The sequence below is a fragment of the Sesamum indicum genome, linkage group LG6 (assembly GCF_000512975.1).
Source record: "Sesamum indicum cultivar Zhongzhi No. 13 linkage group LG6, S_indicum_v1.0, whole genome shotgun sequence".
NCBI lineage: Eukaryota > Viridiplantae > Streptophyta > Magnoliopsida > Lamiales > Pedaliaceae > Sesamum > Sesamum indicum.
In genome coordinates, this window is record NC_026150.1 from 3426586 (window position 1) to 3440404 (window position 13819).

Consider the following 13819-nt stretch of genomic DNA (forward strand, 5'->3'; position numbering starts at 1 on the left):
CACTAAACAACGAAAGAGATCTCCACAGCAGCCCCTAAACGGGATTACAGGACCAAGTGGGCTAAACTCCCGCATTGGAATATTCAACTGAATCTAATTCCCAGGACTGGACACCTACTCCTCTCCTCACATGCTTTGATTTCCTCTCTTTTGCTACATATATTAATTCAACTTGGTTCTTGACCCCTATTTTCAACTTCGTTTCTGTCTGCTAACAAGTCAATATTCATGAAGATATTACTTGTTATTCAAAGTATTTGCAGATTTCAATAGCCCTGGTGGACCAGACCAGTTCCCCGCATGAAATCTAATGGCAAACCTTGCACAAGTCTCTGTCTAAAGACGCACAACGCCCCACATGCCTATACCTCTAAGTATTGCTTGTGCCTCAAATTTTCTCAAGATTTTGCATTGCCATGGAAAATACGTCTGAGTTATAGGCATCATAATTCCAAAAAATTGAGCATCGCTTCTCCATTGACCTACAAAAATATAAACACCATCATAACAGAATATACAAGGCTGCAGTTTTCATTTTCATTTATTAACTGATGGAGAACATGTTTTATGCTTTTTTTCTCATTCAAAATCATCAAGTCCCAGAAACTGCAGGTCTAAAAGCCAATTGTTTCTCACTTTCCACAGTAAAGATCCCATTTATAACCCCCTCAGACAAGCAACAGTAGTTTATTATTGGTGATTGTTATGGTTCCAGTAGAAAATACTCACTAAGCCCCTCTCTTATGTGAAGCTACTTCCTTGTCTTCTCCTGCTTCTATTTTCTCCACTGGAAGGAAATTAGGTGTCTGATTCAGTGACTTCTCTTTATCACTTATCTGGATGGAGATTTCTTGCCTTTTCAAAGCCAGAGCTTGTATTGGGTTCCTAGGAGAAAGCTGTCTGAATCAGAAGATGGACCAGTTGAACTGTAAATGTCATAAAGTACGTTATCTGCCATTATAGGAAGATGCTGCACATTTGAACTTGCTGTTGTGAAGGATGATCGCCGGAATCTTGTTAGGTTTACCACCTGCTCAAGATACATCATATTAAATTCTAGAGCATATTGCTTGTGGCCGAATTTACCTTTAAGCATGAGAGTTTCTAACAAGGCTACATCGATAAATGTCAAGTTATGAGGACCTTTTTGAAGTTGTTTGGTAAGAATACACAACATGTATATCCTTACCTTTTGTTCCACAATTTTATGTCCTTTCGGAGCTTGTTGATAATCATGATCTTCCTGCAGATGATGTCTTCCAATTCTGCAAAGGTGCGAAGAAAAGTACACAGTTCCTTGATGGTGATATCCTTCTCCTCATATTCCTTCCGCAAGCTATTGATATCATGTTCAATGCCTAAACTGTCCAACTCTGGAAAATAAATAAAATTTTACGTTTAGGTAAATTGGGCAACAGTGAGGAACATGCTCCCTAGAAAGCCATTCATGTCATAAACACAACCACACTTTACTAGGTAGCAGTACCATAAATCAAGATCTTTCACATTTCCTGATTTCTGGATTTTTTAGACGCATTTCTTTATTTTAAATCTCAAAGCCAACATGCAACACACTTATCTCTGGCCCAGAATCCTCTAGCATTAAAAAACATTAACCAAAGGAAGGAGATACAACATCGAAATATAGACAAGTTAGTTATAATGAACAGTTACTTTACTTTCAATTTTGATGCCATCGTTTATGCTGTGGGCTGGAAGTTTGGATTTAATGACAGAACACAAATCATTCCAAACACTTCCAGAAGTTGAAAGGGTAAACTGTATATCAAAAGACCTGAATATCACCAAGCTGACAAGTCAGACATGTGGCGCTCCTCTGGTTCAGCTTCAGTGAGAAGTGGCATTTTATACTTGAACTCCTAATCCCCATTTAATCCTTTAGTTGAAGTATTAAACTAGAAAATGATGAACAAAAAGGACACATTTCATTCATTATCCATAATACAAATATTAACCTGATAAGACTATTTCGTTGCTGGATATTGACAAGACACAAGATAAAAAGCTCTAAAAGATCTACCAAAGAACCATTTGGTGATAACTATATTCATAAATCCCGAGTATTGCCGATTTAGCATACCGAATTTACAACCATGTAAAAAAAGTCATCCCAAGTATAAAATACTATCAAGTTAAATGCTAAAAATTTCGACCATGAGAGCGGGAGAAAATCACCCCTTGAGGCAACATACGAAACACTAATGTAAAATTACATACCAAAATTTTCGACCATATAAGTTGTGAGAAAATCATCTCTTGAGGCAACGTTCGTATAATAATTTATAAAAAAAGATAATTAAAAGAAAAGAACAGAAGTGCCGCTCCACCTTCCCCAAAGTCTTGGAGGGCTTTGTCACCACAAGTAAGAATTGTCTACTCTTGCTCACCCACCTCGAAACTGAGAAGAGGCGAACCCCACTAAAAAAATAAATAAAAAAAGATTTACACCCCAAAGGAGGGTTAGAAATAAAAATACCTTCCATCATTGATAGAGGAAGACAATTTGGCAACCGATTGCATGTTCCACAGTGTATAAAAATCCTCTAGTGTAACGGAGAGTCTCGTCTCTTGAAGATGATGTCGAAATCCCTCCAAACATATCAAAGAATTCTGAATAAGCTTTACTAATAGAGAGTAACAGTAAAAAAACTAAAGTGTACTTGATGGTGGAGTGGTTGAAGTTTTCACTTATGACCTGGGTTCAAAACTCAGCACACGCGACATTGTGTGCCTTCTCCCAAAATGCATGGAGCACCAGACGCGGGCTCGAGTTAGACTCAATAGAGCCTTGAGCTTGAGCTTACCTCTTTCAATGATAATACTTGGCTTGGATAACACATCTTCGGCCCGTACAATGCAAGAATCATACAATAAACACATACACCCCACCACACTACATAATTTCTAACACCATTATAAATACCCAAATATTATTTTTTACATCAAGTTACTACTCATAGAGGTGACCATTCAATAAACTTTCTCTCAAATATTCTCCCTATATATGCAATTTCACCTGGTGAATCATTGTGCCAAGAATAGAATTCTCTATCTCATCCTTTTATTAAAATCAAATCACATCAACCCCAATATATGAAAGAATCAAAAAGAAAAGAAGTGTTTGCCTCAACTAAGAACAATTTGTTATGTAAATAATGAAATTGAAAAAACAAAAAATTTTACTAGTTACACTACTCATGAAATTGCCATGGAAGCTGAAATTATATTAAAATTTTAATATCTTTGTTGTATTTGTCACGCAAAGGGAAATTTGCATTTTTCCCTCTCACTAGAATTTTTTACAATAGTTCTATAATTTTAAAAAGTTAGACTTGGCACACTCTTAATCCCATTGCTTGTGGAATTGTCAAAAATAGCTTCATAATTTTAAAAAATGTCTCATTTTCAATACTCCTTTCAATTGTTAGTAGAAAATCAGATGAGAATCTCATGGTCGTTTCCCTATATTATGAAAATATAACAGTCAAGTGATTTGCATTTTGAATTTTTCGTCAAGTTCTTAATAAAAGTTGGTAGAAAAACTGGAAATAAAACTTTTACCAATTATAAAACCAGTTGCATGAATCTCACAAGCATTAAAAACTGAAAATATACTGTCTCTAAATTATGTGAGGAAAAAAACAATTTCCCCTCACATTTGCAACTGAGTTAACACTAAAACTAAAGATTTTCATTAAGAAAAAAGAATCTGATTTGAATTGGTTCTTAGATTGTAAGCATTAGATTTAAACATTGAAGCAAAATTATGTGAAATGCGAATTTTAGAGTTTTAAAAGTATATAAAAAAAATTCAAAATAAAACAATAGAAATAAATTCATTTAGAGTTTCAAAAGTATCAGAAAAATCTATTAGATAATCAAGTTAAAATAATAAAATAAAAATTATATGTCCTGTAATATTTTTTTTGTTAAAAAAAAAATAACTCAGTATGTTCGAACTGACCAGATCGACCTGAGCCACTGGACTGAGTCGATCCCAAATATCAATACCTAGGATCGAGGCAAGACCAACTCAATCCCAAATAGACCGAATTAGTCTATTTTTTTGTTAAACAAATTGAATTTTGAGTCAATCTAACTTGATGAGGTCCACTGCGCATCTTGATGTTGAAGCAAAGCTACAAGAAATGGGATGGACGTGAAAAGAGGTTCATTCCACTTTCACTTGTTGGGACCATAAAATAAAGATATACATACATACATATACCTTTCTAGTCTTCCCTTCCTTTTCTCCTGTCCACCACAACAATTATACCCATAACTGGTTTTCAAGTGGCCACGTTTGTACACGTCACATTTGAGAGGATGTTCGGCTAAATTTACGTGAATGATATCATAAATTTATAAGATATTTCAAAATTTATAAAATATTCTATTTTATTTTAAAGCTAATCTATTAAGATATTTGAGTATAAAATTTATGGAGTTTATCAAAAGTTACTAAATAATAAATTTATAATTATTATGATAAAAACAAGAAAATTGTTAAAAATATTTACAATGAGACAGGATTTTTAATTTTTTTGTTTCAAAGAAGCCTATGTGCTGTCAATATTTTGTTTTTGGATTTCATGAGTACACTTTTTAAGAAAATTATCGAATATTTTATAATGTTTTATACGTGCATTTCTAAAGAAATTATAATAAATTTATAGTATTTTATGACTTTTTTAAATATTTTATTAGATATTTTAAATAATTTATAAACTCATCCCAATGAGAATCTAGCAAATCTAAGAGCAGATCATCTTGAACTCCTGTGGTTGAGAATTCTCCACCATGAAAAAGAGTTTTCTCTCCTCTTATGTGTGTGATATGGTTGAGATTTTTATGAAGGGATAAAATTAAGAATTTTATTCGCGATATGATAATTCACTAGGTGAAAATACGACTTACAAGAGAGTTTTTTAGTAAGAGTGGTCACTATCAATTAATAGTAGTTAGGTTTAAAAAATAATATTTTTGGTATTTATAATAGTGTTGGGAGTTAGTTATATTCTGTGGTGGGTTGTATTTGTTTAACATGTACCTCACATATGTTAAATTATTTTTTTATATATTTTTTACCAATATACATCACTGTGTAACAAATATATCTTTAAATACTGTTCAGGGAAGTTCAGTGGTTAATTAAGTTGAGTTTATGTGTATAAACAAGTTTAAAATTATGACCGTGAGTTTTATAAATTTAGTGGATATTAGCTTTATTTTACGTGGATTTATTGTATTTTATTCTATTATTTTTTATTATATTAATATATTGATTGAATCGATAACTATTCAATTTATTGATGACGTGGCTTACGATTCGATCGGAGCCTCGTTGCGCGAGGTATTATCCATTTTAATTTCATAAAAGCCTCACGATTTTATCTAAAAAAAGACGTCTCGCTAGGGAGAAGAGGTTTGGGCTTATAAGCCGCTCAACATTTTCATCTACAACTAATGTGGGATGTTTACTTACATCATTAGTCAATCAGAGTGCGAGGTATTGCCCAATCGATCTAACTTTTTAAAAGCCTCACGAGTTTGTCCGGTAAAGACACTTTGTTATAAGATTGACTGAGCTAAGACCTTCTTTCTTGTGAGCCTGTTAGTCGTGCAGTTCCTTCCTATGAAACTGAAGTTTGAGTGAACAATAACTCATTCAATTGGACATTAATCGAGTCGTAAGTCATATTAATTAATATTAATGTAATTATTATTTTTTTAAGGGGGAAAAAGAGAATTGGAGAGGGGGAATGCATGGTTAATATAAGCACATTTTTTTACAGGGGCATTGATGGTTTTAATAATTAATCATGAGTTTGATGTGGACAAGGTTGAGTGCGGACTGCGGACTCCAAAAAGAAGAGAAAACAATGAGGATGATGCTCACACTCAACAATGATACTTGCTATAAATGGAAACATGTGAGGAAAATGGATTGTAATAGTGGAATACAGTGCGAAGCATTATGCACCCAACCATATATAACTAATCCCCGCCCTCCATCATCATCAACATCTTTTTTCACCACTAAAATGAGTCTTCCCATTTTCACTTTGTACAATATAATGAAAATTTTCAAATAATTATTTAAAAGGATACTATAGTTACATATATATATTTATTTTAAGATAAAATTTTCAACAATATAGTGAATAAATATTTAATATTAAAAAGTAGAATAACAACTGAAAGTTTGTGAATTTTGAACCCATAATTTTATGTTATGGGCCTCAATTTCGATAACTAAATTAGCTATATATTATCATGTTGAACCAGCAAGTTACATAATTATGCATTTCCATTCAGTAAAATGGTAATTGTGGCACAAAATGTTTTAGCAGGAACCTTAACCTTTTTTTTTTTTTTTTTTTTTTTTTTTTTTTTTTTTTTTTTTTTAATTTTGTTAATATAAATCAAGATGATCAGCAGTCAAGAAGACTTTGATGTACTAGCTCATGGGAAAAATGAGGAATAAGTGGTAGTTGTGTATTTTAAAATCGAGACAAAGGTTAGATTTTTACCTTTAAGATAATTACTGCTCGAACTCTAATATTAATGGTAACGGCAATTTGTCTTCTAAGGTATAATGATTTACAATCTAGAAGTAACAATGTTACAAATTTTGAGATTAGCGAACCAAAAAATATTTTGAAATCCTCTTAGTAATACTATACTTGCAAAAATGTTTTTATTGCTTAACAATGCTATAGAATGAATTGGTGAAAATGAAGTGAATAGCGGGGCCCTATTATAGAAGTTAGGAACATATCATCGAATAGACATGTCCAATCGAAAAAAATACTTTAAAAAAGTTATGACTTTTCATCCGAATGCACACATCATTTCACCAACACATCGCTCCAACCAAAGAACACACATTGATTAGACACGGTTGGATAATGATTGGGCGTCATCAACCATCGTGCACGTGTGACAAACTTGTCAAATGTCCCATTTGGTAATCAAATCATTTATTTATAATTTAATGTGATCGAAATAAATTTACTTTTTAATTTTTCATTTGCCAATTTCCAACGCCAACGATGATCATTCCGAAGCACATCACAAGAAGAAATCAGCCTAATTCATTCTGACTCTACCGTCAAAGCAAAATAATCCACTCAGACATTGAAATTTGTACATCTAATCCAATACACAGACATTGAAACAATGAGAATTCTCATCCGTCAATCGTATTTCAATCTACGTAGGACTCCTGCTTAGCCGAGCAGGAGCACTTTGCACGATTGTCAGAAAGCGTCTGAAAAGTTGAAAGAGAATATTAGAGCAATTGGAGAGAATGGTAGTAAAAGTGGATGCAATTGCTGAAGGAATATACCTTTACTTGTCTCTGAAGATCCTTAATGTAATCAACAGCCAAATCCAACATATCAGATGTGTTTGTTTGCTGAAATTCAAGTCCAATGTTAGAAAACGGACAACAACTGATCGTGCATTCATTCAAGTCCAATGTTAGAACACGGACAACAAGTGATCATGCATTCATTCATGCAAGAAACTAGCAGCAATCACCTTTTCCATATTGGGCACAAGTTCTTGCAGCTTCCTTATCCGTTCGCTAATTTTGGTTCTTCTCACCTGAAAAGATAATTACATCAGTTTTTCGACTATAACTCGTTCATCTGTAATCCACATTGCTGTTCACGTCAAGCGTAAAGTAAGCAATTGCTGATGCTTTTACTGCAAAAGTAATGATCGTCAACATTTGAGAGCTTTATGTTACCCTTTCAGCGATGCTTCGAGGGTGAGTAGCAAAGCCCCTTTTCGCTCTGATTTTACATGGGACGGAATCTTGCAACAGCTTTTCCATTGCTGATAGCTCAGTGGAACTGGTAGGCAAACTTAGGTGATGCGACAATTGAGTTGTAGGCCGGTTTCCACCTTTGTTGTTCTGCTCATTGCAGTTGTTTTCTCAGCATTAATATTTAAGTTAGCCCAAAACAAGAAAAAAGACAATTTGGGCTGTGAGACAACACCTGATCATCTGAGACATTTGCATTTGAAAATCTTTTGTTGTCATTATCAGCTAGTTCTTGGAGGAAATTATCAGAGAGGACTGATGAATCATCCCAAGAGTTTGAAGTGAAACCTGGGATGTAGTCGCCATCGTTACTAGGATCATCGTCCAACGGTCCAGGCCCTCGACTGTTTTCACCAATGCCATTGTTCCCAATCTCAGAGATGGGATCCATCAGCCTGGAAGAAGAGAGCCTCGACGAGAATTCCATCTGATTCTTGAACCTGCTTGCAGAAGAAAACGACGCTTCTGCATTAGCACTATTACCACCTCCAAAGTTCCCGATCCCTCTCACTGATCCGAACTCTGTGAATCGAACATGTTTAGCACCACATCTAGCTCATACTCTTGTCGAGAAACAAATATTAGTCGAGAGAAATGCATAATTCAGCTAGAAAAATGAACCGCAGCCAAAATTAATTAACATCGATTCAGCCTTCTTCATAAAGAAACAATTTGCATCACTATCATCACTTTCTATATCTGCTCTTTGTGACTAGTTTATCACATCTACAGTATCATACAAAGGTTTGTAGCACTAATTAATTCCTATTTCATAGTATGATGCCAAAATTGGGAAGTAAAGCAAGGAATATTGACAGAGAGCCACACAAGAAACTGCAAAAAAATGTACCCATAAACAGCAAAAACAGTTACCATTTTCAATGCTTATGTTGGCGAGTAGTCCAGCAGGCGAGCTGCTATGACGAACGAGACTTGAACCACCAACGGCACCTCCTCCTTCGACCTTCATCGAGCTAAACGAATCGAATGGTCTATTATATGAATTCTGCATGGCAGCAGAATTTGCAGCCCCGGAATTATGAGTCTGATACACAATCTGAGAAGCCGAGGAGTAGTCGTTGCTCTGCTGCCTCTGCAACTGCTGCTGAGGGTCAGATTCTTTGCTTCTTGGTGGAAAAAACTGTGAATTCAGCTGTGATTTTGATGGCAGAGTCATATTTGAGAAGCTGTTTTCTTGAATTGTATCAGCAGTGCCATTCATGAACCTGGAGAAAATTCTCTGAGTCTCAGGACTGGAAGCTCGAGGGTTGAAGAGCTGCTCAAGATGATCTGCTCCAAAACCACCATCGGCAGTAGGAGTGTCTAAGAAGCTAGCAAAATAAGAACTCGGGGCGGACCGGTACCGCGTGAGGCCGGCAGAGCCCATCTGCATATTTTGCTGCTGCTGTTGATTGTTATTCATCAAATTTGAGAGCAAAGAATTGGCTGAAAACAGATGCAATGAATTTGCTTAGAGTGAGTAGTTGGTCAAAGCCCTTGAAAAAGTCTTGAATTTCAAGTTCAAAATCAACAACTGTCTTCTGATTCTACGTGATCACACACAGTGAAACACGTAGTCATGAACTCAAATTCACAAAATCAAGAACCCCAAGTGAGCAGAAAATGGGATTGAATCATGTATTCAAATTAGAACGAAATGTAAAGTAAGAGACTGGGAGTGAATCATTGAAATGAAAGAAGATAGAGATAGGATAAGATTAGTCAGAAAAGAAACCATACAAATACACATCAGGTTTCATAGACAACAAAAGAAGAAGAGAAAACAGCAACAGCAGCAAAAAGGGAGAGGGTCTTTTGTATATGTCCATGGGCAACTTTTATTTGCAACAACTTTTTGGTTTCATTGAAAAAGATTGCTCTTTTATCCACAACCACGAAAGGGCTCCAAGAATTGAGCTCAGAGTGGAAGCCCAAGAGTGGAGATGGTGGTAGTGGCAGACTGGAAGTTGGTTTAGAGAGAGAGAGAGAGAGATGAAAAAGAGTGGAGCCAATGAGAAGTCAGGGGTAGCAGAGATCTGGGGTTTTTGGGGCAAAGAAAATTCAAGAAAAATCGCATTAATGACCCTTTGAATTCTATGTAGTTTGTTGGTATCTGTATGTAAGTATGGGGTTGTACTTAATTTGTCATAGTTAATGATGCAATAAAATTGACAGTCCCACCGGTTTTTGGGCTATAGTTTGCAGTTGACCTTTTTCGCGACTTTCATGTCTCCACTTTAACTGCTAACATTTTCCCTTGTGCTTCTTCTTTTTCCCCAAGGGTTAGATCAGAAACCAAATTAATATATTTATTTACCAATTTTTTTATATTTGACATAATTATAAATATATTCTTGTTATTAAAAAAATTATAAATAAAAGTTTTAAATTAATGATCATCTAATACAAAAGCAGGAACCGCAAGTATCAATCGGTCAGTCATACTATGATGAATTCATTCTCGGGCCGTGTACACACCACCCGACTTGCTATATCGGAAGTTGTTACCTTAACCACAAGCAGGGGGATGCCGAAAGCAGGACTAATGATTGGAGTGAAGTCGTAAAAAAGGTAATATGGAAGGTGCGGCTGGATCACTTTCTTTCCAGGGAGAGCTGGTGCTTGTGCTAGCCTGGAGTTATATGTTAAACGATCATTAATTTCAAAAATTTAAGTTTTCAAACAATGATACAATATTTATAATTATGACAAATTTCAAAAAAATTCTTTATAATGTACCCTATATATACTTAACTATTGAAACACACCTAAGTATGCTTCTAATTATGACAAGAGGGTTATATGAATAAAACTAATTGATATAACTTTTTAACTAATAATGTTTATTTATGGAAGAAATAAATATAATTAATTAAGTGTATTTTAATCAATCTTTATATTATCTATACTCCGTGCCTTAACATAAAATACAGATATATATATATATATATTATAAGATGAAATATAAATTTAAAATGAAAAGATTCGAACTGCTCTTTTTAATCATAAAACACATATACTTCCAATATTCCGTACATAAAGAAAAAAGTAAAGATAATGACTAGGGAATATATCGTGAAAATTAATTAATTTTGATGCTAAATATTAGCGTATATTATAATTGTCTTTCATGAAATTTGTTATAATTATAAATATTTTATTATTATTTAAAAATTATAATTATCCTTCTGAAATTAATAATTGTCTAACAAATATCTCTTTATGACAGCTCATTACGAAGGTATTTATTAAACTATCATTAATTTCAAATATTATTTATAATTTTTTAAATAATAATAAAGCCCGCTATATGATTTATGCTAAATAGCAAACATTCTAAAGGTACTTATATATAGATTGAAAATAATGAACTTAATTAAACATTCTGCCTAGAGTATAAGAATAATGATCTCAACACTTTTACAGTAGAGGGCCATAATTACTTTCTCTGGATTAATTGTCAAAAATAAATTTTTTATTCACACTAAGTCCAACTTACCTATGTGAAAATTAAAATAGGTATATTGTCGTATAGAACTCCCTTAAACTAATAAAAATGTTCAAAAGAAATCTTAATATTTTGAAAAATAATTTTTAATTTATTAAGATTGGAGGGAAAAAAATTAAGTGTTAGTTGAATTATAGTTTTTTTATAATTAGTAAATGTACTAAATAAATGTTAGTCGTAATTGTGCAAGTAAACAACACGATAAGAGGAGGGAATTAGATCATTCTTTTGAAAATACTAAGGTGCGTTTATTTTTTTTTTAATTTAGAAAATTTTTTATGTGTATATTCTATTTTAAGAGTTAATTTGAATTTAACCCATTTTTATTTTCTATTAAGGAGTTGAAATCATAATTAATTATTTAAATCCATATCGAAGTAGCTAGCATCCGTACGCCAGCCTTCAGTTCGGTGAATGATGTTCATGTAATACGATCAGCATTCTGTGTACATGAGGCATTGTTCGTTTTAATTTTGTATACGTTTTATTAATTTCATCCTTTTCAAATACGTCTTGCTGGGGACAAGGCCAAAAGTTATTATGAAAAATAAAAATTATTTTGTAAAAAGTTAGTAGCTAATTTGAAGATAATCCCAAAATTTAGCATTTAGTAAATTGATAACAAAGTTTGGTATCCTAAGATGACTTTTTGGTTCTTTAAAATAAATATGCCAAACTCCACCTAACTCTAATCTCCAAACAAGGAATATATATATATATAAAATTAAACAAAATAAAATAAAAATAAGGGTTTGTGGCACTCATCAACAGTAGAGGTGTTAGAGATTTAAGATATTAATAGGCCCACTTTCCTACAGCTAATTGAGTAATTAAATTAATGGACAATTAAGTCAATAAAAGTTTGTTTATTGGTTAATTAGTTTATAATATATTTGATGATTCACGCCAGATTTCAGTACATTAATAAATAGTGCATTCCATTATTATCGGAGATATGTATCTCATGCCTAGGGAACATTGCACACTTTCTTTATCTAATTCATAATTAAAGATATAACAACATTATACATAATTAAGAATATATATGAAGATAAAGATTTATTATTATAATTTGTGGAAAGGTGTGGTCACATGGCGTAGGTGTTATATATATTGGCCCCATGCCCCATAATCAATTTCACTAATTTTTTTATATAAAAAATCTATTATTACTAACACATATATATATTAAAATCGACTATTTCAAAATTTGTTATATATTTTGGATCGATGTACAAAATTTTCTCAGAATTCTGCAGAAAAATATTAGCTGACTTTTTCGCTGATAATTAAAGTACAGGGAAAAAGTAATCAGACAACATGTGTATTAATTCTTTCTGGACGTGTTGATGAGAGTATTTAACTGTCGTTGAATATTTAATTTAGATCATAATTTCTGATTAGAATTGTGATGGTGATATTCTCTTATTTGAAGAAATATATATTTGTATTTTCTTAGAAAAAATAATTACAAATGTTTGATGTAGCAAACGATATAAGTCATCAATGTTGAACATTAGTGCATGTGGTCCCATGACATCTTTGAAATATAGCTTTCAAAATAATTACTAGCATCTTATTCTAGAATACATATATATATATATATATAGCCGTGTTATTGAAATTTGCCTATGAATTTTATATGGAAGCAATAATTATATAATTATATTAATAATTTACTAAAATCGTGCAATTAAAGAATATATTGATATAACTAAACATTATGAATAAATTATGATAAGTTTATATAAAGTAAGACAAATACTCACATTTCGATGATTCAACTTATGACCTCAAATTTGTTCTTAAAACAAACATACAAGCACGTTGGAAACAAACCCATCATTATGTATATATATATACATAATTATACTGGCCTTCTCTGAAGTTTGATGTAATTATACATAAACCTCATATAGTTTGAAAAAATTACATCTAATACCTATTAGGTTTGCTTTCATCTAACAAATAAGCCCTCTATTAGTTAAAATTATCACCGAATTTGCTTGTACTAAAAAACAATCGAATGAAAGTTCATGTTTACCGGCAATTGAGTTACTATTGATTTATTGCAGGTTAAATAAATCTTTTTATATCAAATTACACTTATACATCTTCACACATTAACACATGTAATGATTTATATCTTTACCGTTATAAGAGTAGTTTAGTCAGAATTTTTTTTTTGTCTGCAATAAGTCAGTATAAGTCAATCTAGGGTAAATATCAATTTTCATTCACTTTTTTTTTGTTAATATCAATAAATTCAGTTAATTTTGACTAATCGGGTACATATTTATTATATGAAAGTAAATTTTAGAGATATTAGATGTAATGAGATTTATATACAATTATAACAAATCTTAGGGAGTAAGAGTATAATAATTATTATTTTTTCTCACACTTTTGAATTGAATGCAAAAATGTTTCAAGAATAGTGGTCAACGCTTCTTTTC

At 32.5% G+C, this 13819-nt stretch overlaps 1 protein-coding gene across 1 annotated transcript; it reads right to left on the reverse strand.

Moving 5' to 3' along the window:
* LOC105163606 (transcription factor bHLH130) lies at nt 7022–9918 on the reverse strand. The gene is made up of 6 exons (XM_011082018.2): nt 8729–9918; nt 8031–8377; nt 7778–7945; nt 7567–7632; nt 7373–7441; nt 7022–7294 (listed from the first exon to the last, which is right to left on the reverse strand). The coding sequence occupies exons 1-6, from the start codon at nt 9276–9278 to the stop codon at nt 7232–7234; spliced, it is 1263 nt and encodes a 420-aa protein (XP_011080320.1). The 5' UTR covers nt 9279–9918; the 3' UTR covers nt 7022–7231.